Source organism: Boleophthalmus pectinirostris, unplaced genomic scaffold (genome assembly GCF_026225935.1).
Source record: "Boleophthalmus pectinirostris isolate CB_2022bp ecotype Guang Dong unplaced genomic scaffold, ASM2622593v1 HiC_scaffold_2, whole genome shotgun sequence".
Taxonomy (NCBI): Eukaryota; Metazoa; Chordata; class Actinopteri; order Gobiiformes; family Gobiidae; genus Boleophthalmus; species Boleophthalmus pectinirostris.
This window is the reverse complement of record NW_026571152.1, coordinates 34472916-34495458: the sequence shown is the minus strand read 5'-3', so window position 1 is coordinate 34495458 and position 22543 is coordinate 34472916. Positions and strand designations below refer to the sequence as shown.

The 22543-nt window shown below is 37.6% G+C and overlaps 1 protein-coding gene across 2 annotated transcripts in view; it reads left to right on the top strand.

The window, feature by feature from the left end:
• Positions 1-21260, top strand: part of ush1c (Usher syndrome 1C) — a 37544-nt gene extending 16284 nt beyond the window's left edge. The window contains exons 12-20 of one of the 2 annotated variants that reach the window (XM_020931149.2): positions 1040-1105; positions 1185-1321; positions 2783-2802; positions 14593-14634; positions 15813-15866; positions 15984-16083; positions 17970-18079; positions 19304-19359; positions 21059-21260. In XM_020931149.2, coding sequence (XP_020786808.1) covers positions 1040-1105; positions 1185-1321; positions 2783-2802; positions 14593-14634; positions 15813-15866; positions 15984-16083; positions 17970-18079; positions 19304-19359; positions 21059-21071 — 598 coding nt within the window. In that variant the 3' untranslated portion in view covers positions 21072-21260. Of the gene's footprint in view, positions 1-1039; positions 1106-1184; positions 1322-2782; positions 2803-3449; positions 3500-4190; positions 4356-4477; positions 4595-14592; positions 14635-15812; positions 15867-15983; positions 16084-17969; positions 18080-19303; positions 19360-21058 lie in introns of those variants that run through there. The other variant, XM_055155824.1, reaches the window with a different exon arrangement.
• The last annotated feature ends 1283 nt before the right edge of the window (positions 21261-22543 follow it).

Here is a 22543-nt window from a genome sequence, read left to right as displayed (position 1 = left end):
CAACTTACAAAGTCCCGACGCGTTTCACGATTCAACACAAATCCTGCATACTTAGGCTGAATTCTCTCAAACTGAAAATGCTCCAAGGTGTTTTTAAATTCCATACACCTTCGTAACAATCATTTGAATAATTTCAGCCCTGGAATTGTCAATCTCTACTGAACTAAATGTAAAAGCAGCTGTTAACTTGAAAACTATCTCTATATCAGTGTTTTTTCTGGGGACCCATATTTTAAAAGTCACAAAACTTCGCGACCCAAGTCAATAGACATTTTCGTAAATCACAAAATGAAAGTGGATTTGACCATTATTGAACATTAATGAGGATGTTTTATTGTTATTACTCAAGTTTTAAACAATGAAAAATGGTAATTGAACCAGCAAGTTCACTGAAGTGCAGTGACCTTTGCTGATTTATCACCCTTCTTTTTGGATAACCAAGCAAGCCTTTCTCAACTTTAGCTGCAGGAACATTTGTTCAGGGCAGGCAGATAGGATTCACTGACTCACTAGCTCTCTCATGTGTCAGAACTGTCTATTGCAGACCTACATGCAGATCGTGACAAGGTGACAAGGCAAAAAAAAAAAATCTCTTTCGACCCAGTCTTTGGGAAACAATGCTCTACATGACATCACAAGGTGGAACAGAGCATTTTGAGCTTTGGAGATACAGACAGACAGATAAAGGGTTAGTCAAACTTGCATGAATGAAACAACACATAACTCCTGGTATGTTATAGAGGAAGTAACAACATTATAGCACTGCTTAAAGCTCACAAGAGTCAATTTATTGTAATATAGGACCTTTAATCAGACCAATGCCCTTCTCTTCTTAAACATGTATAATTTATTTAGTCAATTAAAACCATGTCTTAATTTGAGATATCAGTAGGTCTGTTTGTTGCTGCTTCTTCTTTTTTTTTTTCATTCTTGTTTTTAAGTACTCTACGCCATGTTTTATCATCTATTGTTACTCTCAAAATTCAGATCACACTTTTTAGGAATAGCCTCTATAAATCGCACTTACTGCTCTTAACAGGAGAAAGATGGAGATCTCCCAGAAGATGACAGAGGAAGAGGAGCGTTATAAGAGCGAAATGAATAAGTATGGAACATCATTTGTTTTATAAAAGAAAAACACATCGCAGTTTTGAGTTGTAATCCCGTGTGTGTTTTGCTTTTAGGATCGAAGCTGTGGAGCGTAAACATAACAGAGACTGGGAGGAAGACTGGGGGACCCAAAACAGACCCAAAAGCCCCAGAAGCCCCTCCCCGGGTCCACCTGAGATTAAGACACCCTCTCCAAAAGCTAAGAGTTCCCGTAAGAATTATCCATATAGTATTATTGCATGGACTTGTACCTTTTAACACTAATGTCGTACTATAGGTTATGCTTTAGGGGTGCACAATATGAGAAAACATATGCAGTGTTGGATTACTATGTTTTGCAGTGTGATAACAATATTTTTCAGATATTTTAACTTTTAACTTTCTTTTTGGCACATTAAATTCAGTTAAATAAAAAAAAAAGTACTTTATTTACCAGCCAAACCATGTCAAAAAAACCAAAAACCTTAACACTAATTAGACTAAAGGCCGCAATACACTACAGGAGAATTTGCTCGATTTTAGCTGTGAGCTCAGGGAGGTCTGACCCGATTTTGTGTCTTTGTGTGCGATTTTAAAGCCACTGTGTGTGTGTCTGTGTGACTCTGAACTCCTCTGTCAGATCATAACCACCAAACATCAGCAACGCTACAGAAACAGACAATAAAACAGAGCTTCAGGGGCAGAGGAATGACGGGCATAGAGATACATGATACAAACTTGGTATATAGCGAAAATCATGAAGACTTTATTACTCACCTCTTGTAAAATGGTGAATTTAAAGTGCAGCATCACATCCATATTATCTGTAGATATTGTCCTCCGCAAATAATGACATCTAGTCAGCAAAACTGCGCTGTTAATCCAGTTTAAGGCGTTCTTTAAAAGTAAAAAGGTGCGAGTAGTTCCTCACGTGTGTTTGTTTACATCCACACAGTGCACGGATCGAGGTGAAGCTGCAGATTAGCGATCGAGACTCTACTTCCTGTGTACTTTATCGCCAATCTTTTATGCTTTAAAAAATCATGTATCTGAAGTTTTGCAACACATTTCACAAATAGTAATAACACAGTTTTAACTTGTGTCTAAACTACAAGTGCAGTGCTCTGATCTTTTGAACACTTAAAGAATCTCAAAGCGAGTGGTTTTTCTAATGTCAGGAAACAGCTGACGCGATCATGCACACAGATTTATAGCCTGTCGTCCACAGACATATCCCGCTGCAGTATTTTAAGTCTCAAACAATATTTAATCTTATAGAATCTTATGAGACCAAAAAATTCTGTACTGTGTGGCGGATTTCAGAACAAATAAAGAAAATTTTGTCAGTTTTACTCTCAAAAAGCACTTCTTTATTACGAAAATTTGAGGTCTGGTCACCGGTGAATCTCCCTGTTTTTAAATGGGTGTGATTGACAGATGGATTAGCCAATCAGGGACACCCATGATGTGTCCATATCAAAAAATAAATAAGGAAAAAAGATCACAGCAGACTAAAAAACATGGCAAATCTCTGCAGAATCAATGAGCGAAGCACTACGCTCAGTTACTGCAACAGCCAACATTGCGATATCGATATTTTTGCGATCTGTTGTGCAGCCCTGTGACACTTTAACATTCTCCTCTCTGCATGTTCTTGCTGTGTGTGCGGTGGTGCCTCTTGTGTCCTTCACAGTGGAAGACGAGGATGAGCACGTGAGTCCAGAGCATCAACTTGTTTGTGTTTTTAAAATCTGTCACATACTTTACTGTTGACATTGTGCAACGCTGAATTTCCTTTGACAACCAAGAAACAACTAGTGGAGACAGACCAGTGCACAGGCAAAGATGTGTGTCTGAAATGGTTTGTTGTGCTGCTGTTATAATGAAGTTAGACATCGACCGATACGGGTTCTTATGGATTCTTTCATGACTGATGCTGATACTGATTGCTTAGAATCCAGAAAAAATGTCCTATAAACCATGCTGATATTTTTAGGCCGATATTTTGATGATTTTACTCAAATTTCAATTGACTTCAAACTGACTTGCAGCCCTTTTTTACCTCAAACATTTAAGAGAGCTGTGTAGTCAAGGTTTGTGTGTGTCTCTTAGTATTAAAATGTTACAACAAAGCTTTGTCAGGTTGGCCAAAACAAACCTGTGATGCAGATTTAAAGGTGCACTGTGCAAAAACAAACAATAAAATTTCCCCGGAGACAAGCAGGTGATGGGACCCAAGCCGATACGCTAAAAAGTGTAAATATCAGAGCAGGATATTGGTGAACTTATGTATCGGTCTATCTCTAAATGAAACTGAAATGTTCTTTTTTGAATTACAAAATGTGTATCTTTATTTGTAGCATTTGGCTGGTTTTATCGATATGAGGGTAAACTCCCGTCAATCCGCAAGGTATTTTGTAATGCTGTTTGGTGTGGGTTTTTTAACTCTTCACTTTAGTAGTTTTCAGCGGTGGAATGTAACGAAGTAAAAGTATTAAAGTACTCAAGTAAAGTACAGATACATATAATTTGTAAGTGAGTATGTTTTACTTTTACTTCTGTACATTTGAGAGCAGATATCTGTACTTTCTAATACACTACATTTTTAACAGGACTGAAAAGTAAAAGTATTTTTTATTATTGTTTGAAACCTGAAGAAAAGACTGATGATTTATTTTTTAACACGTTCATATTTGAGCAAACAAAAATATACTAGAAAAAACTATGAATTCACTTTTGTTGATCAAAATTCAGCACAAATCTGTATCAAAATCACTACATTTGAAGCTTTATTAGACCTCAAAATCTGCACAAAATACTTTTACTTTTTAAGTACATTTTAAAACGGGCACTTTAATACTTTTACTTTTATTTTTTTCATGTGATTATTTTACTTGTATTTTTTACTTGAGTGTTTTTCTTTGCTCCGATATTTGTACTTTTACTTGAGTAACAAAATGGAGTACTTCTTACACCACTTAGTATTTGCAGTGCCTCTAGTGTTTCTCATTGCATGTCAAAAGCCTGGTTTGCTGTGACTGAGCTGCTTCATGTTATTGATGGTTTTATATGTTGATGCTTTAAACAAAATGACATCTTAGAAAGGAGATAAGAAGAAGAAAAAGAAGAAAACATCAAACACTGACACGATGCGAGATTTGCGGAAAAGTAAAAAAGAGATGGAATTTGAACTCAAACTCGCCAAAGAGAAAGAAGAAATGTACGAACGAGAGAAGCAACTGAAAATCAACCGTCTGGTCCAAGAGGTACGACTGAACTTTTCACTACAGAAGAGACGGGGAGTTTAATGCCACTGGAAGGGTTAGACCTTTGGTATTTTTGTTGCAGTGAAATGCCAAAGCTTCTGTGTTGTGTGTTTCTGGGGCAGGTTTCAGAGACAGAGAGAGAAGATCCAGCTGAGACTGAGAAGGTGCAGCACTGGGTGGAGAGACTGTGTCAAACACGACTCGAGCAGATCTCCTGCGTCGAAAATGATTCTCCAGAGGTACAGACCGACCTCAATACATTTTAATCTTTCAATCTCACTTTGTTTTTGTTAAGTTATTAGGGTAATATCAGGTAACATACAAATATTTCCTTAAGATTTACATACATATACACCCATAGATTATATTTAAATCTGTGATACATGTCGGTTTCGGTAGAGTTGCATTGTCATTTTGGTTCAAATGGAAAAAAAAAAGTCCTCAGCTTGCTAGTATGATGTGTAGCTATCAATCCATATCCTCTTTGTTGCAATGACATTTAAGGCGACGTCAGCTCCCACAGACTCTATTCACGCTTACGTCACAAACTAGGAAGATGTTTGGAAAGATGGAGATTTTAGGAAAAATGAGAAAATGGCCCAGTTTTCTTCATCTACATGTCACTGTAGAGTTACGTTATGTTTGGCTAATCAACAATTACACCCCAACCACACCTCAGTTTTCATCATTTCCCCACTGACACACAACTCCAAGAGCACTGGGTACATGCGATTAGATAAGATGAGGGCGCCAAATTCAAGATGATTCCAAACAGCACATATGTATGCAATCTTTATTTTACCTCTGATCGCATTTACTTCCATGGGTTTTATCACAGTCGGTCGGCGAGCCCAGTGTCGGGAACTAATCGCATGTTTCCAAGCGTCTTCCTGGTTTGTGACGTAAGCTTGAATAGAGCCTATTGGGGAGTTTTCTAATACAGAATTCAATGGACTGGTTTCTTTTATTAAGTCATTTTAGATGAATATTGTGATTTTAAATGTGCAAATTAGGATAATAATGAAATAATAATGAATCAGGTTTTTATAGCACTTTCTTGGACACTCAAACATGTTTTGCATTGTTTTATTTATTCACCCCTTACTTTTTTTAAGCTGTTGTCTTCACAAGTAAACCACGACTATCAACTAAACACATGCTTTTCTTTAACATTACATTTTCTTTTTATACAATCATAAACAATGAATTCTGTGCCTTTTTTGTCATAATTATTAGTTTGTACGACCATTTTTCAGATTTTCATTTTGCTTATTTTGGTATGATCATAACGAAAAACTTCTGTACCATCTTTATCATTATAATTAGGCTGTACAACCATAGTATAACATTTATTTTACTATATGTAAATACTTGTAAAGTTCCGCGATCATAAGAAACCACATCATTTTTGAAACTATAACATGAACATGGGTGGGTTCATATGTTTTTTCTTCTTCCCACTCCTTTTTGAGAAATATGCTTTTCTGTTGTTTACAATGTGTATGTAGTATGTAGTATGATTATTTTTTCTCTTAAAAAAATAAAAACAAATCAGTGAATCAGTTGTAGCCACAGCTGCCCTGGGGCTGACTAACTGAAGTGAGGCTGCCAATCTGCACCATTAGCTCCTCCAACCACCAACACTGACACGCACACATCACTTTCATACCAGGCAATGTGGGTGAAGTGCCTTTGTGGGTGAAGGACACAATGACCCTGGACCCTGGCACCTGGAATTCCCATCCAAGTACTAACCATGCCGGTCCTAAAATATAACATGAATGATTAGAAGTATGTAGCAGACTCATTCACAATATGTCTTCTTTAAAGGTGTTTTTACCATAGAACAATGCCTTGAAAAATATGTATTCTACCGTAAGCAGGCCCACCTCTTCACAAATCTGACCTTGAAATTGGCATGGTGCTTGTTTCCATGGAAATAAATATGTTTAATATGATACTGTGAAAAATTCCAAGCAAAAAAAATATCTCCATGATGGCGGACCCTTTAACCCTTTAATCCACCTTTTAACCTGAGCTTAATTTTAAAGAAATTATTGGTTGTTATGCTTGATTATAATATCTTGCTTGTTTCTATTTGATTTGCAGCTCTCTCCTCCTCGCTCTCCGGCGTCAGAGCCAAAGGTGAAGCGTTTTCCTGGTGGTCTTCATTTGGCCACGACTGACCTGGACGACATAAACCTGGATCATGTGGACCAGAGCCTGAGAGGCCCTCACATCAAACTGTCCCCGACTCAACCAACCACCAACCAGCCTCCTCCTCCTCTCCCGCTCCCTCCCCCCTCAACCAAACTCAACCCCACCATCGCCCCCAGCTACTCCCCGCAGCGCAGACCTCCCTCTCCCCCCGCCAAGAGGAAATCCGCCCCTTCAGTGCCCTCGACGCTGACCAGCAGAGGGCGCAAACCTCCTCCCAAACAGCCATCCCGCACTCCGTTCCCCCAGTACGCCCCTTCGTCTGGCTCGCATACGTCACGACCACCTTCCTCTCCTCAGCCCGCTCCTCGCCCCACCCCCCCGCCTCCACCTCCCCCACCTCCACCTCCTCCTCCCCCTCCTCCACCCCCTCCCCAGCAGCAGAAAGTGAAAGAGCCCAAAATCGGACGGTATCGGCAGCTGGACCAGACCCTGACCATGACCCCGCTCACGCCCAGCCCCCCGGAGCACAGGAGCGAATGGGAGACTGGCGGGTATCTACCACGGGGGGGTATCTATTCATCTAACAACAGTGAAGTGTCGTACCCCTCCAGTCCCAAGGTCAGAATCACACACATGACACAGTGACAATAGAAAATGCTGTTGTGTGAAAGGCCTGGAAGCAAAAACTCTGAAATACTTCTGTTTCAAAAATACATAAATCGAATCAATCTAAGCTTTTAACCATGTTTTAAACATCCGAAATCATACACAACAACATCAAAAACATTACTAGGGTCGTGTTTTGAGTAACACTTTATTATTAGTCTGTTTAAATCTGTGTATCATTCGTTCAATCATTTTTTAATATAAAACCAAAAATAAGAAAATGAAAAAACAACTATTTTCTTCATTATTGTCTCCAAAACCAAAATGAGAAAAAAAAAAAACAATAGCAATTTGTTTTTTCAGTTTTCGATTTTGTGTTTAAATGAAAAATGGAAAAAACAGATAATGGACTGAACCAGGAATGAACCAGGAATGAACCAGGAATGAACCAGGACTGAGTGTCGGGACGGGCTTGAAGGTGCACCTGCGTAGACTGTCGGGTGATCAGGACTGAAACCAAGACCAGACTGAGACCAGACCGGGACTGAGACCGGGACTGGGACCAGACCAGGACTGAACGGTTTACTTCTGGTTTAGACCTAGTTTAGTCCTAGTTCAGTTCTGGTTTAGACTTAGTTCAGTCCTGGTTCAGTCCTGGTTAAGACCTGGTTTAGACCTGTTTAAGTCCTGGTTCAGTCCATTATCCATTTTTTTCCATTATTCATTTAACCACAACCACAAAATTGAAAAATGAAAAATTTAATCTTTATCCGTTTTTTGTTTTTGTTTTGTTTTTCATTTTGTTTTTGGAGACAAATAATGAAGAAAACAGAAGAAGAAAACACGGATTTGTCTACATCTCCAAAGCTCAAAATGCTCTGTACCTTGTGATGTCATGAAGTTAGTTTTCAAGGCAAGGCAAGATTATTTGTATAGCACAATTCTTACACAAAGCAATTCAAAGTGCTTCACAGAATAAGAAATACGTTAAAATCACAATACAAACAAATCAAAACATAAATAATCTGCATAAAATTAAAAAGAGAGAGAGACATTAAATTAGAGAGAAGAGTGCAGAATGAAAAATTAAAACCTTTCAGTCAAGTAGATGCCTGTCCTGTTTTTAATTTAGCAGCTCCTTTTACCTTTAGTTCAGTCAAGATTGGAAGTTCCAGGGTTGAAATCACCCAAATGATTCTAGTGAAGGTGTATGCAGTTTAAAACACAGCGGTTCTCTTCCTGTATTACCACATGACATCACAAGGTGAAAAGAGTGTTTTCTGTTTGAGAGAAGAACTAAGCCTAAATATGCAGGATTTGTGTGTTAAACATGTGTAAATTAAATATAACATAACTCCAGGTCTGTTTTTGATGAGGAAACATAATTGCATAGATCAGAAAATAACATAATATGGACCCTTTAATGGTATTTCCTTATTATTTGCTTTCTCAAAGTTATATTTCGCTCGATTCCGGCATGTTTGTATAATTATTTGTTGTCCTGAATTAAGCGCTTGAGTGCTAAGAACATTTTAACATCACGTACTCCCTATCTCCACCTACAGCTACTTTTTTGCCATAATTAAAAAATAATAATAAAATCAGGCTGTGGGTCACACATGAAAATGCCACATACCCATTTTTCAATAATAAAAACACAGAAAGTAAAATCTGTTGTTTGCTAAGAGGAAATGCCATTTTAAGTACAATAGATCTGTTTCTACTATTAAGCCATTTTAGATAAATTTTCATGTTTATAATAATCTAAATGTTTAGCACAAGAGTTTAACACTAAATACTTCTACAAAAAAGCACAATATTGACATTTAACAAATAACTCCATTTTCATACTTTCCAGGTGATGAGAAATACCTCCCATGCGAGTCGTGTGTCAGCATCCAGTAATACTCCATTGGTAAGTCTCACAACATGCTACATTCATGACCCTTTTGTTTTATTATTCAGATATAAGCTTTCATTTTCTTTTTTTTTTCTTTCCTTTTTAGCAACTAGCTCCGAGCCCTCCCAACCAGCGCCGCCAGACCGCCCCCATGTCTAAGCCTGTGATGCTGCCTCAGTCTCAGACCAGCAGACCAGAAGTTCACAGGACGGCCGTGCGCTCTGATGGACTGGTATGACACGACTAGGGCTGGGAATCACACAGGGTCCCTCACAATTCAATACAATACTCGATACATGGCTCACGATACGATATTCTCACGATATAGAGATACATAACATAATCGATATAATGCACATGATTCTCTGTGATATATTTTAAAGGTGCACTGTGTAACTTTTTGGTCGGGGGGTCTGTTACCTGCTTGTTTCTATGGATATGTTATTGCGCTGACTGGAATGTTCCACAGTATGACATTAAACAGCTCTACCTTACATTTATTAAATTACAGGTCGTTTTATAGTTCAAAAATACTTTGAAAAACAGGTATTCTGACTGTGAGCAGGGTCGCCTCTCCACAGATCTGACCTGTAACTTGGTCTGGTTTGGTCTCCATGAAGATAGAAAGGTTTAATACCATACTGTGAAACATCCCAGACAAAGCAATAACATCTCCAAAAATTACACAATGCACCTTTAAGAACCAAATACATTTTAACAACAGTATTTCTTTGTTACACCACTGCTGTAAAGTCTCTAAAATCAATTTTAATTATTAAAACAATAAATATATTAAGTGTTTTACATAAACAAGTTTCTTTGCACTAAATAAGCATCAAAATTATAAAGCTGTCTCAAAAAAAATTACAAAAAGATCTTGGCAATATATTGATACAGCAGCCCACAATACCAATATGGTATCACCAAATTTAGTATCTCGATATATCAATATATTTAAATATTTTTTCACATCTCTAAGCACTACACGGTCTGTCCTCTTGTACAAAAGCAGTCTGTCTCAACAGGGTGTTGTAATGGGGGGAGATGAACCACTGGAGCGATCCAGGACTCTCCATCTGTTCCTCACAAACATCTGTGGGTGTTAGGTGACATGGAGCCCCCCTGTAGTGTGATCTGTCAAAATGTATTACAGTTACAGTTAAATTAATTTTCAAAGTCGAGCAGCTGGATGGAAGCTATTGTGTATATATAGAGCAAGATTAAAATGTCAGAGATTGTCTCTATTTTAGAGAATTTCTTTAGTCAGTCACCAATCTGCAACCAATATAGTTTAGGTCACTGTTGCGGAAAATTATACAGATCTTGATGATAATAATCCATTGGCGTAGCCTGGTGAGTTATAAAACACAACAAGGTTTATGTTTTGTTATAACAGACAGACCGGCCTGGTTCTGGCATCCCAATCCAGTCTCTCTGTCCCTTCCAGAGCATCTGAGCCCTACATTTTTTACAAGAATTTCAAAGCTACAAACAAATCAAAGCAGACATGGAGACAGTGTCTGTTGAGTCCAACATGAGTCATACACATGTTAATGTCTGGGTCTCATATATAATAACAATATTTTCTTTATGACTTGAATGCACAAACATTTCCATCACAGCTACATTAAATAAATATGTGAAGAATGCAGCATTCATAATCTCATATTGCCATGTATTTACTGAAAATAATGCATCAGAAAAATTAGTATCTTCTCTTTTCTTGTGGACCTAATGCCTTGTTTTATCATCTCCTGGTATTTATGTCTCATCCTACCCAGAAATGTCAGATGGGATGTTATCAGATTAACCAGGAATAAACACAGAATTAACACAATTTGAGACTTTTCTAATATAATGTAAAGGACAGAATCGTGGATGATGTATTTATGGGCCCTTATTACTTTGTTTTTATGTTATAATGTTTCCTCATCACAAACATGAGTTATTTTCTGTTTCATTCACATTTTTTAACACATAAACTTCCATGTCCATAAAATTCCACCTTGTGATATCATGTGGTAATACAAGAGGTGCTCCACTGTGTTTTTAAACTACATACACCATCATTTGGATGATTTCAACCCAGGAAGTGTTCATCTCTAATGAACAAAAGGTAAAAAGTAGCTGTTATCTTGAAAACTATCACTGACAGTTCAAGGATTACTTAAATATGTGTGAATGAAATAAAACACAACTCCAGGTGTGTTTTTGATGAGGTAACAAAATTATAACATGACTTAAAGCTCACAAGAGTCAATTTTGCATAATTTAGGACCTTTAGAAATAAACCTTTTCTCTGATTACTGTGTTTCGTTTGTTGCAGCCTCCGGAAATGCTGAAGCGGATGGTCCCTTTCAACACCTCATTTAAATCAAACCACAAAAGACAAGTAATCTATGACCATCAGCATGATTGCACCGTGCCTGAGCTGCTGAGTGGATCTCTGTTCTCCGTGAAGTGTGGACCTGCTCACATCTGTTCTGCTCCACTGGTTTCTCAGAGACTCCTCCTCCTTCATTTTCCCCTGTTGCCTTTGTTGGCTCCTTCTGCACATTTTGTTCTGAGCTTTTGAATTCTACATTGTTCTTTTACATATTTGAAAATGAGATTAATGTATTTTTCACAGCAAACTATTCGTATGACACAACACAATTAACAGTTTAGAAGGCATTAATTAGCACTGGTTATTTGCTTAGAAACATTTATGAGGTATTTATGGAAGGGCCCATATTACACCGTTTTCTGATTTATGTTTATGTAATGTTGTTTCCTCATCACAAACAGACCTAGCCAGGCTGGCGCCACCTACTGCCTCAATTTCATTTCTCTCCAGCAACTAGGTCAGGAATCAAAATACATTTGACTGTTCACAAAAACCGTGGAAGTGCAAGTTCGGGCACCAGCAAATCAACGAAGAGCCATACATTCAGTGTTGTCAACTATTCCTGAGATCGAGGATTTAAAGCCAGAACAAAGAGAATGTTTGGTGAATTTTATCAAGGGGAAAGACGTTATTGCCCTTCTTCCTACGGGATTTGTTAAAAGGTTAATATAGCAGTTAACCCCGTTAGCGGCGCATTACATATGTCACGACCAAATAGCAGCGATTGGTTAAATAAAAAAAGTACCTGCCTACTGATGAGTGAACGAAATGGTTTCTACGAAGTGAAACCGGCTGATGAATCAGGCTAAAACAGACTTGGAGTTGTGTTTTATTTCACTCACACATATTTAACACACAAATCTTGCATATTTAGACTGAGTTCTTCTCTCAAACAGAAAATGCTCTGTTCCACCTTGTGATGTCATGTGGTAATCATAGACTGTATATTTGCTAGCTGCCGCCTTGCAAATAGGAAGTGCATCAGGAGGCACTTCCGGTTCCTTCTGACTCTGGCTCCAATGGACTTACATTGGGATGTTCTCGCCCGTCTCTCTGTACCTGCTGCTGTGAGCCTCGTCATTTTGGTCTTAAAATGTTCGTATTAACCAGCTTGATCATGAACCTGAGCTTTTCACATCACTATTTTGTCCCTAAATCAAGATATGAACATAAATAATAATAATAATATGCCTTCATTCCCCAAGGTCGCGCCCACTAACGTAATTAAGCAACAGGTTTGATTGACAGCTAGTGCATTTTGTTGCTAAGTAAACCCCCTTTAACAACCTCATTCTTGTGGTTGCTATGATACTCGCGGTCGGATTTCCAAATATAGAGCCTGGTGCGAAATTTGCTAATTGGACTGGAGCTGAACGCTGTGGGTGACGTCACACTCACTTATTCAAATTTTTTACACAATCGATGGTGTTAATACAGGAAGTGCTCCAGCTCCGTTGTGTATTTAAAGTCCATACACCTTCACTAGAACCATCTGGACGATTTCCGCTCTGGAATTGCCAATCGGTAGCTGCTACGTCATGACGTCACAAAGTGGAACAGAGCAAATTGAGCTGTGGAGATGTAGACAGACTAATAATAAGGTTACTCAAATGTGTGAATGAAACAAAACACAACTCCAGGTCTGTTTGTTATGAGGAAATGACTTTATAACATAGATCAGAAAATGGCGTATTATGGGTCCTTTAATGATACCTTATATGTACTTATAATCAAATAATTCAATGCTTATTAATGCCTTAAAATAGTTTACTAATTAATGTTGTTTTTTGGTAAAACATTACTTCACTGAGAGATACAATTAGCTGTGGATTTGAGGTGATTATCTGTGGATGAAAACGTGTTATGGTTTAAAGGTGCACTGTGTAACTTTTTTGGGGGGGTCTGTCACCTGCTTGTTTCTATGGATATGTCATTGCTCTTCCTGGAATGTTCCACAGTGTGACATTAAGCAGCTCTACCTTATAATTATTCAGTCACAGTTGGTTTTACAGCTCAAAAATACAGAGAAAAACAGATATATTGACTGTGAATCCAACTTTATTTGTATAGCACATTTTTATAAACAAAACAGTTTCCAAAGTGCTTCACATAGCAATGTAACCATTTTACTTAAAAATTTTTTTTTTAATAAAATCTGCAGAATTATGTTTCAACCTTAAGGAAACTAATAGAATAAATAAATAAAATAATAATAATAAAATCCATTAACAAAATGAATAAAATCAATACATTGAAAGCAGTACTAAAAAATTAAATTGATAAAAACAATAAATAAATAAATAAAATAAAAGACACAGAGGACCACACAACTCACGTGGTATTAAAAGCCAGAGAATAAAAGTGGGTCTTAAGACTTGACTTAAAACACTACCGTGGGGGCTGTTCGTACGTGAGAGGGCAAAGCATTCCAGAGTTTGGGGCCGGCCAGAGAGAAGTCCTCATCCTCCTGGTTTTAAGTCCCGTTTTTGGGGACCACGAGCTGGAGCTGGCTCTCAGACCTCAGAGAACATATGGAAGTGTAAATTTGGATGAGGTCTAAGACGTATTGTGGGGCCAGTCCATTCAAAGCTTTAAAAACAAATAATATGACCTTTCTCTAAAGATAAAAATGTTTAATTCCATACTGTGAAACATTCCAGACAAAGCAATAACATCTCCATGTAGAAAAGAATTTGACGGACCCTCCAGTAGAAAAGTTACACAGTGCACTTTTAAATTAGTCTCATTTAACCAGTGTAACTTTGAAATCATCTCAACACCACAGTTTAGTCACAAATAAAACTGACAAAAAGTATTACTTTTCCTCTTACAACAAGCGTTAATTTTCAGATGTGTTTTTCACTCAGTCTGTTGTCATCATGAGTCATTTGAGCAGGATTATCTGAGGTCAGCTCTTCCAAAAACAGTTTTAATAGAGATGTGTGCATTGGTTTCTGGGAATTATTCTTGCCATTATGTTTAATTGAGGCGCCGGACTGTAAAATGCCCTCTGCTTTTTGGAGTTAATGACTCAAGGTCTGTCTCCATGGTTTCACGATTGGAAATTTGGTTGTCAACAGAAGCGAGCAGTTGCACTATGAGTCCAACAGATGTTTAAACACAGCTGTCCACTTAACGCTGTGTTGTCTTATTGATCCGTTGATGAACTGTCTATTGTCTCACAGGTCTTTGAGAAGCACGGCGAGGACTTTGATCCCTACGCAATGGTATTGTTCCTAGAAATCTTTTAAATTTTTAAGCAGAGAATGAATAGCTGTGGTGAAGTTTTTGATGTACTTGGTTTAAATTTTTTGATAAAACTTCATAATAACTACTATTTTAATACTCTTAAAGCAGATCTGTAATGCAAAATCAACTTTTTGTAGCTTTTATAGTTGTTTCTTCTCACCATTTACTCACTCGAAGTTGTATTTAGAGTGATTTGTGCATTTTTTAATAATCTTTAATCGCTTATTTTGAAGACGCCACTTTGCAGATTGACTCCTTTTTTCACTGCCACCTGCATATACTCACTGCTTGTACTAACTTCATACTCCAGTTTAGTTTTTTAAAGCAGTGACACGCATAGGATTCAGCAGCGTTGCATAGTTATTTTGGTATAAATGAAAAAAATCCTCTACTCCCTAGTGTGATCTGCAGCTAAACATCTTTTTGTTATCATGATTTTTACAGCAATGTCTGCTTCCTTTGAGCACCACAGTTTTCTAACGCAGAATTCAATTGACTTTTTAAAATTTTATTAATTCATTTGAGATTAATATTGCGAGGACCAAATTATAACATAATGATCCACGGGTGTCATAGATTAAATCACACAAGCACAATTGATCTTCTTTAATAACGCATAAACAAAGACTCAAAATTAACATATAGTTTATTAAGAATGATTCAGGCCTAGTAACTAACTTTATTAATACCATAACATCCACCAATTCCACTTTATAAAGAAGTTTAAATGTTTAACTCTGCACAGATACATGAAATATGATACTCAATTTGTGCTGTAGTACTTTGTTATACTGTTTCTGATTTGTTTGTTTCTGAATATGTACTGGTGTTAAGATGACTCTCTGATAAAGGAATAAAGGGTAAAGGCATAATAAGCTCAAGCTTCAGCCTACACCTTTTCGGTCAGTATATGTTAAATATGACTGAAGTAATGTCAGACTGTACCTGTGACCGAATCAATCAATCAATCAATCAACATCTTAAGTAGTTACTAAATCTGGATCATTCTTAATCAGCTATTTTTACATTATTAATTAAGTCTATGTGCTTTTTTTATTAAGGCGATTTAAGGTATAGTTATTAAAAAGTGGGAACCTATTTTTGCTGTTTATATTTTGTGCTTTGCTGCGATTTTAAATGTTGCTTTTATTTAAAGTTCTCAGCCGACCAGATCGCCGGACGAGACGTGAGGCTACTGAGAATTAAAAAGGTACTGTCTGTAGCTGATCTGACAAATGACGATGAGCAAACAACAATATTCAGAGTGTAATGTCCAATGAAAACCTCATTATGTGTCTTATAATATTTTTAATTATATGTTTTTAAGGCTGGACAGCTTGATATTGCTTTAGAAGGAGGTGCAGACTCTCCTCTTGGAAAGCTGGTGGTATCAGCCGTGTATGAAGGAGGAGCAGCCGATAAAAATGGTCAGTTATCTAAAAAAAAAACACTACACTATTTTCTGATCTATGTTAGAATGTTGTTTCCTCATCACAAGCAGACCTGGAGTTGTGTTTTGTTTCATTCACACATGTTTAACACACAAACCCTGCACCTTGTGATGTCATGTGGTAACCAGAAGCGCTCCACTGTGTATTTAAACTCCATACATCTTCACTAGAATCATTTGGATAATTTTAGCCGTCTAATTGTCAATTTCTAGGCAAGGCAAGTTTATTTGTATAGGACAATTTGTACACAAAGTAATTCAAAGTGTTTTACAGATTAAGAAATGCATTAAAATCACAATAAAAAACAAATCAAAACATAAATAATCATAAAATTAAAAAGAGCGAGAGACATTAACTTAGAGAGAATAGTGCAGAATGAAAAATGAAAAAACCTTTGAGTAATACGCAGCTGAACAGAACTGTTTTGAGCCTGGATTTAAACAGCGTTAAAGTAGAGGCCTGTCTCACCTCTATCTTCAGGAAGACTGTTCCAGGTTTTAGCTGCATGAATCTGAAACGCTGACCATAGCTGCAGCGTTCTGGATGTTCTGAAGCGTGTCACAGTTCATTTGGAGAGGCCAGTGAGCAGACCATTACAGTAGTCTAACCTACTGAAGACAAACGCATGGATAAGTCTCTCCAAGTCTGCTTTAGACAGTACACCTTTGATTTTTACTGTTTTTTTTAGACAGTAAAATGCTCCAGATGTTATTGATTTGATGTGGCTGTTAAAGTTCAAGTCTGAGTCCATTATTACCCCTAGATTTCTTGCCTGATTTGAAGGTTTTACAGAGACAGAGATTGAGGTGACTGCTGACACGGTCTCTTTGTTTCTGTGGGCCAAACACTATGACTTCAGTCTTGTCAGAGTTTAGCTGGAGAAAGTTGTTTTGCATCCACACACTGATCTGTTGGATGCAGTGGCTGAGTGAGTCCACTAAATAAAATACTAAATACATGGTAAAAAGTAGCTGTCATAACTTGGAACAGAATTTTGAGCTTTGGAGATGTAGACAGACTAATAATAAAGGATTACTCAAACGTGTGAATGAAATATAAACACAACTCTAAGTGTGTTTTTGATGAGGTAACAACATTATCTCAACCTGGTTTAAAGTAGAGGTCTGCGCGGGACAGAATTTTCAGTCCCACTCCGACCCGCAGTCGCAAAGAATTGTAATTTTCATTCCTGCTCCTGCCCATATCTGCGATATTCTGTCCTGCTCCTGTCCACAAATCCCACAAGATGAGGACGTTTGCTTTCATAAGCTCTATCAAACACGGAGAAGTGGAAAGGAAATGTCTAAAATAGGTGCAAGATTAGACCACGTCTGCAAGTTTAGGCTGCTTAAAATGTTTTTATTAATGCCAAATAAAATATCCAGCACAAATGATGTATAATAGGCATACATTAATCATTTGTATATTTTACTTTACAGTCATATTTAGTTTGCGGGACTGCAGTTTATCATCCAACCCACCCGCATCTGCAATGAGCTTTCAAAATGTGTCCCGCGTCGCACTGTTTTACGTCAGGTCCCACGGGTGAAGGGCTCTAGTTTAAAGCTCACAAGAGTCAATTTTATGTAATCTATGACCTTTAAAAATGCTTTGACAAATTTACCACAAACTATTAAAATAAAAATAATAACATAATGTACTTGTTAAATGTGTAAGATGATACATAACATAATAATGACATAATGATGTGCTCAAATCAACAGATCTGATTATACGAGTCGCTTTGTGGTGACAGTGTTAATCTCATGTTGTGACTGATAGCGTTTTCCTATTGAAACATGTGGATCAATCTCCTGATGACGCTGCCTTTGCTGTGTTTAACCCCTCTGTTGTGTCTGTAGGTGGTATTGTCCCCGGTGATGAACTCATGGCTGTGAATGGGAAGATACTGATCGATGCTTCATTGACTGAGGGTCAGAACTCGCTGGCTCGTGCCTGGAACAGTGGAGGGGTGAGGACAGAGTTACAATAGCGACATTTATGTGCAGTGGATGTTAAATTTTCTTTTTATAATGTTAGAAACGTCCTTGAAAAGAGTCAGCACTGTCAACACTGATTTTTATTTTCATGTGGTAACTTGTAATGTAGTTTTAGTTAAATCTGGTATAAAGCATCTCTGCTTTTATGAGATGAATGTTTTCTTGCAAGAAACAAACAACAAAAAGTAGTGCTTAAAGGGCTTATATTATGCTATTTTCTGATCTATGTTATAATGTTGTTTCCTCATCTGAAATTAAACACAACTCCAGGTTTGTTTTTGAGGAGGTAACAACATTATAACATGGCTAAAAAAAATCATCGTTCATTTGTTTTTCAAAATAAAACCATAAACAAAACAAAAAAATGAAAAAACAACAATTTTCTTCTTTATTTGTCTCCAAAAACAAAATGAAAAAATGGATAACGATTTGTTTTTTCAGTTTTTGATTTTGGGTTTAAATGAATAATGGACAAAACGGATAATGGCCATTTCCCGTTTCTGTGACTTAAACTGCGATGCGGCACTTTTGCACCGCATACAGACTGAACCAGGAATAAACCAGGACTGAACCAGGACTAAACCAGGACTAAACCATGTAGGACAAAACCAGGTCTAAACCAGGACTAAACCAGGTCGAAACCAGGACTAAACCAGAACTGAACCAGGACTGAGTGATAGGATGGTCCAGAAGGTGTGCCAGCATAGACCATTGGGTGACTGCAGGCGAAAGGACCGGTGCAGATGCTCAGCTGCATCAATGCAGCCGTTGCCCGATCACGCTCCGACTGCTCCATGGGCTCAGGGTCCCGTCTCTCTCTCAAGTCAGACATTAGTCCTGGTTTAGTCCTGGTTTCGACCTGGTTTCAACCTGGTTTAGTCCTGGTTTAGTCCTTGTTCAGTCCTGGTTCAGTCTGTATGCAGCGCAAAAGTACGGCATCTAAATTGAAAACTGAAAGAACAAACCGTTATCTGTTTTTTTTCATTTTGGTTTTGGAGGCAGATAATGAAGAAAATTGTTGTTTTTTTGTTTTCTTATTTTTGTTTTTATTTTGAAAAACTAATGAACGAAGAATACAAAGATTCTAAAAGCTCACAGTAGTCAATTTTGCATAATATAAGATGTTTAAAAACAACAATGAAAATGCATGCTTTCATATTTATACTAGTATATGAATATTGCGACTGTTATTGTAGGATTGGATTGATGTTGTGATCGCTGTATCTCCACCAAAAGACTATGAAGATGAAATGTAAGTACTTTGTTCCTCATTATTCAGAAAATAGATTTGAATTTGTGCCATAGACTGTATATTTAAATGGACAAACCCGTTAGCCGTCGCATTCCAAATAGAAATTGCACTTGGGCGCGCTTCTGGCTCCAACGACTTTGTTTCCAATGTACTTTTCATTGAAAATTGTCGCCCCTCTCTGTAACCGCTGCAGTGAGCCTCGTCAGTTTGGTCTTAAAATGTTCGTATTAACTCGCTCTACATGATCCTGGTGTTTTTATTTTGCTTTTGTCCGTAAATAAATTCCTATTCCTAAAATGAAAGTGGCTCCAAATTTGCTTCTGTAACCATGAGCATCGTGAGCTTCGTTTGACTGGAGCTGAACGCTGTGAGTGACGTCACATTCCCTTAGTCCTCTTCTTTATACAGTCTATGATTTGTGCTGATTTACCCAAATTGACCGAGCCCCAGTGGTTGGCAGGCCCTAAATGTAGAGAATGACTTGTGTCTGTATGCGTGTGTCCAGCCCTAAGTCAGCCTCAGTCAGTCCCCCTGTGAACACTAAGGTGCAAGGCAGTGCGTCTCTGTACAGGCACGGCTACCAGCTTCAGAACTAACCCTGCTCTCGTCCTGGTAATAGATCTGTCCTCACCGTCTCACAGAAGATGTTTGCTGTGGTGGTTTTGCCCTTGGTGCCATTTCTGAACACATGTGACAGTCTCCCTGTCAATCAGAAGCAGGACTATTCTATTTTAAACCTTTCACCAACCATTGGATTTATGACTGAAAGCAGCAACACTGAGTTATTATTACCTCCTGAATGTACTCAAGGCTATTTTTATTTATGTTTCACCGTGTGCCTTTCCACGAAACATGATACATGATACAAACCTGACGAGTGCGGGCCACCAGAGACATTTACAGTGTTACGTTCAGTAATGTCACGTGCAATAATGTTACATAATAACTATAATTATAAAGTCTTGCACTTACAGGCTTATCAAAGCCCCTCAAACTGCTACACTAGTCATTCCTCAGAAACTTCACACTTGGTAATGGTAAATTCCTATTGTAGTCACAGGTGCCCTGGGGCAGACTGGCAGAAGTGAGGCTGCTAATCTGCACCATCTGCCCCTCCGACATCACCAACACTCACAGACACACCACTTTCAGACTAAGCGGGTAAAGTGTCTTACCCAAGGACACAATGACAGAACTTGGTCCAAGCGTGATCCTCCAACCTTTGGGCTGAGAGAACACTGCTCTAACCACTCAGCCATGTACTAAAATGTTACATATAATAATGATGCGTACTATAGTGTCACGTACGTACAGCTGCGTCATGTCAACACTCATAAGCCCAGGGCGCTGTCACGAGCCCAGGGCTTTGGCAGCTTTGGGCATTTGTTCTGATTGATGTTGTTCAATGGGACTGTTACATGTTCATTGCCTTTTTAATGCAGTGACACTGAGTGATGCTGTAGCCAGGATTTCTATGAGTTTTGAACCAAAATGATCAGAGGTGATCTGTAAACACATTGGGCTGTTTAAACTCAGGTTTAAAGAGAAATCTTGAGCTACAGTTAAAGTGTGATTGCTTTGTTTTCATTTTTCTTGCAGGATGAGACTGGACCTGTGTTATTAAATTCTGTTGCATGTTTTTAGTCCATTTAACAAGGCTGAGAAAAATCATACCATCTTTTGCTTTGTTTTCCTACAGAACTTTCTTCTAGAGTTTTCAACAACCAAGGATGCCAAGAATGCACATAAACCTGTATCAAGGATATTACATAAATAATAATGAAGCTCTGTATTTGTTTTATGAATGAAACCACATCAGTCCAGTGGGAACAACAATGATTTTGTCTTGGATGTATTTTCTATTTTATTCATTCTCAATAAATTACTACATTTAAAGTAAATACTTGTTCTGAACTAATGTGTGTTTATAATTTATAAAATATGTTATACAAATAATTTTATTTCATATTTAAGTAAAAAGAAACTTTTACCATCAGTGCAGGTTAGGTTAGGTTGCTTTATTTAAACCTGTAGGTAAATTTGTTTTGCAGTTTGAGAAGCTGGTCCCATGTTTCACATTGCATTCATTCACCTGGGCTTTATCCAGCTCCCGGGTCACATACTGTCCTTTGGTTGACTCTGACTGGCCTGTTTAAGCTCATTTGGAATTACAAAAGAAACATATTTGATCATTTTACCTCATGGATGAACTAAAACTGCATTGTTTTTATTTTAGAAGTGTTTTTTAATGACATTTTTTGTAAGGCAACCTCACTTTTTCATTGCTAAGTCATAAGATAAAGTCTTACCAGTCTGACCAGCTTGTCAAAATAATGATATTTACTGCTTTTTTATAAGGAAATACAATTAATATTATGGAGAATTGAGTTGAGCATTTTGGCTTGGCCCTCCACAACATTTTCTGTTTCTCATATAGCCCCATGGAAAAAATAATTGCCCATTCCTGATTCAGCCAACAGACACACACTGTAACAAATTGCTGTAGTTTCTAGAATCATTTTTTTACACCTGCTTCTTGCTTTCAAATATTACATGCCATAAATGTAAATTGCAATGCACTGTGGGACAAGAAATCATTACAGCTAGTAAGAACTTTTTCTACAACAGCCTGTTTTAAATTACAATTAGTTTGTGCTTTAGTGTAGATGTGAGGATATTACGTGTAAATGTTGTATTTTCAAATGTTTCTACTCTGCACACATTCAGTTGAGAAGAGCAGAGACAAAGAGGAGCTCACGGGAAAACTGCACTGGTCCATTCACTCCACAAACGAGTAAGTAACCTGTTTCTTTTATAAATCAGACTTATTATTTTTGCCCCATTGTAATAAAATTTGTAGGGTATCATATTTTTGTTTCTGTGTTCTGACTTTAAGTATCCAAACATTTAAAAGTAAACGTAAAAACACGTTACTATAAAGTGTTCCAGTGCCGTAAATGACATATCACTATCCATAGGGGGCGATAGAGTTTCTAAAATTTAATGCTCCAATTTCAGAGTCTGTCTCGTGTGGTCAGTGTTATGAATAATTCAGTCTAATTCCAGGTGCCGCGGGCTGATTATAATTAAATATACTTTTAAAGTGGTGAAGATAATCCCACAATCACGTTAGACAATTACACAGGGCCACATCGTGTAACTGTGAGGTGCTTTTCGCTGCATC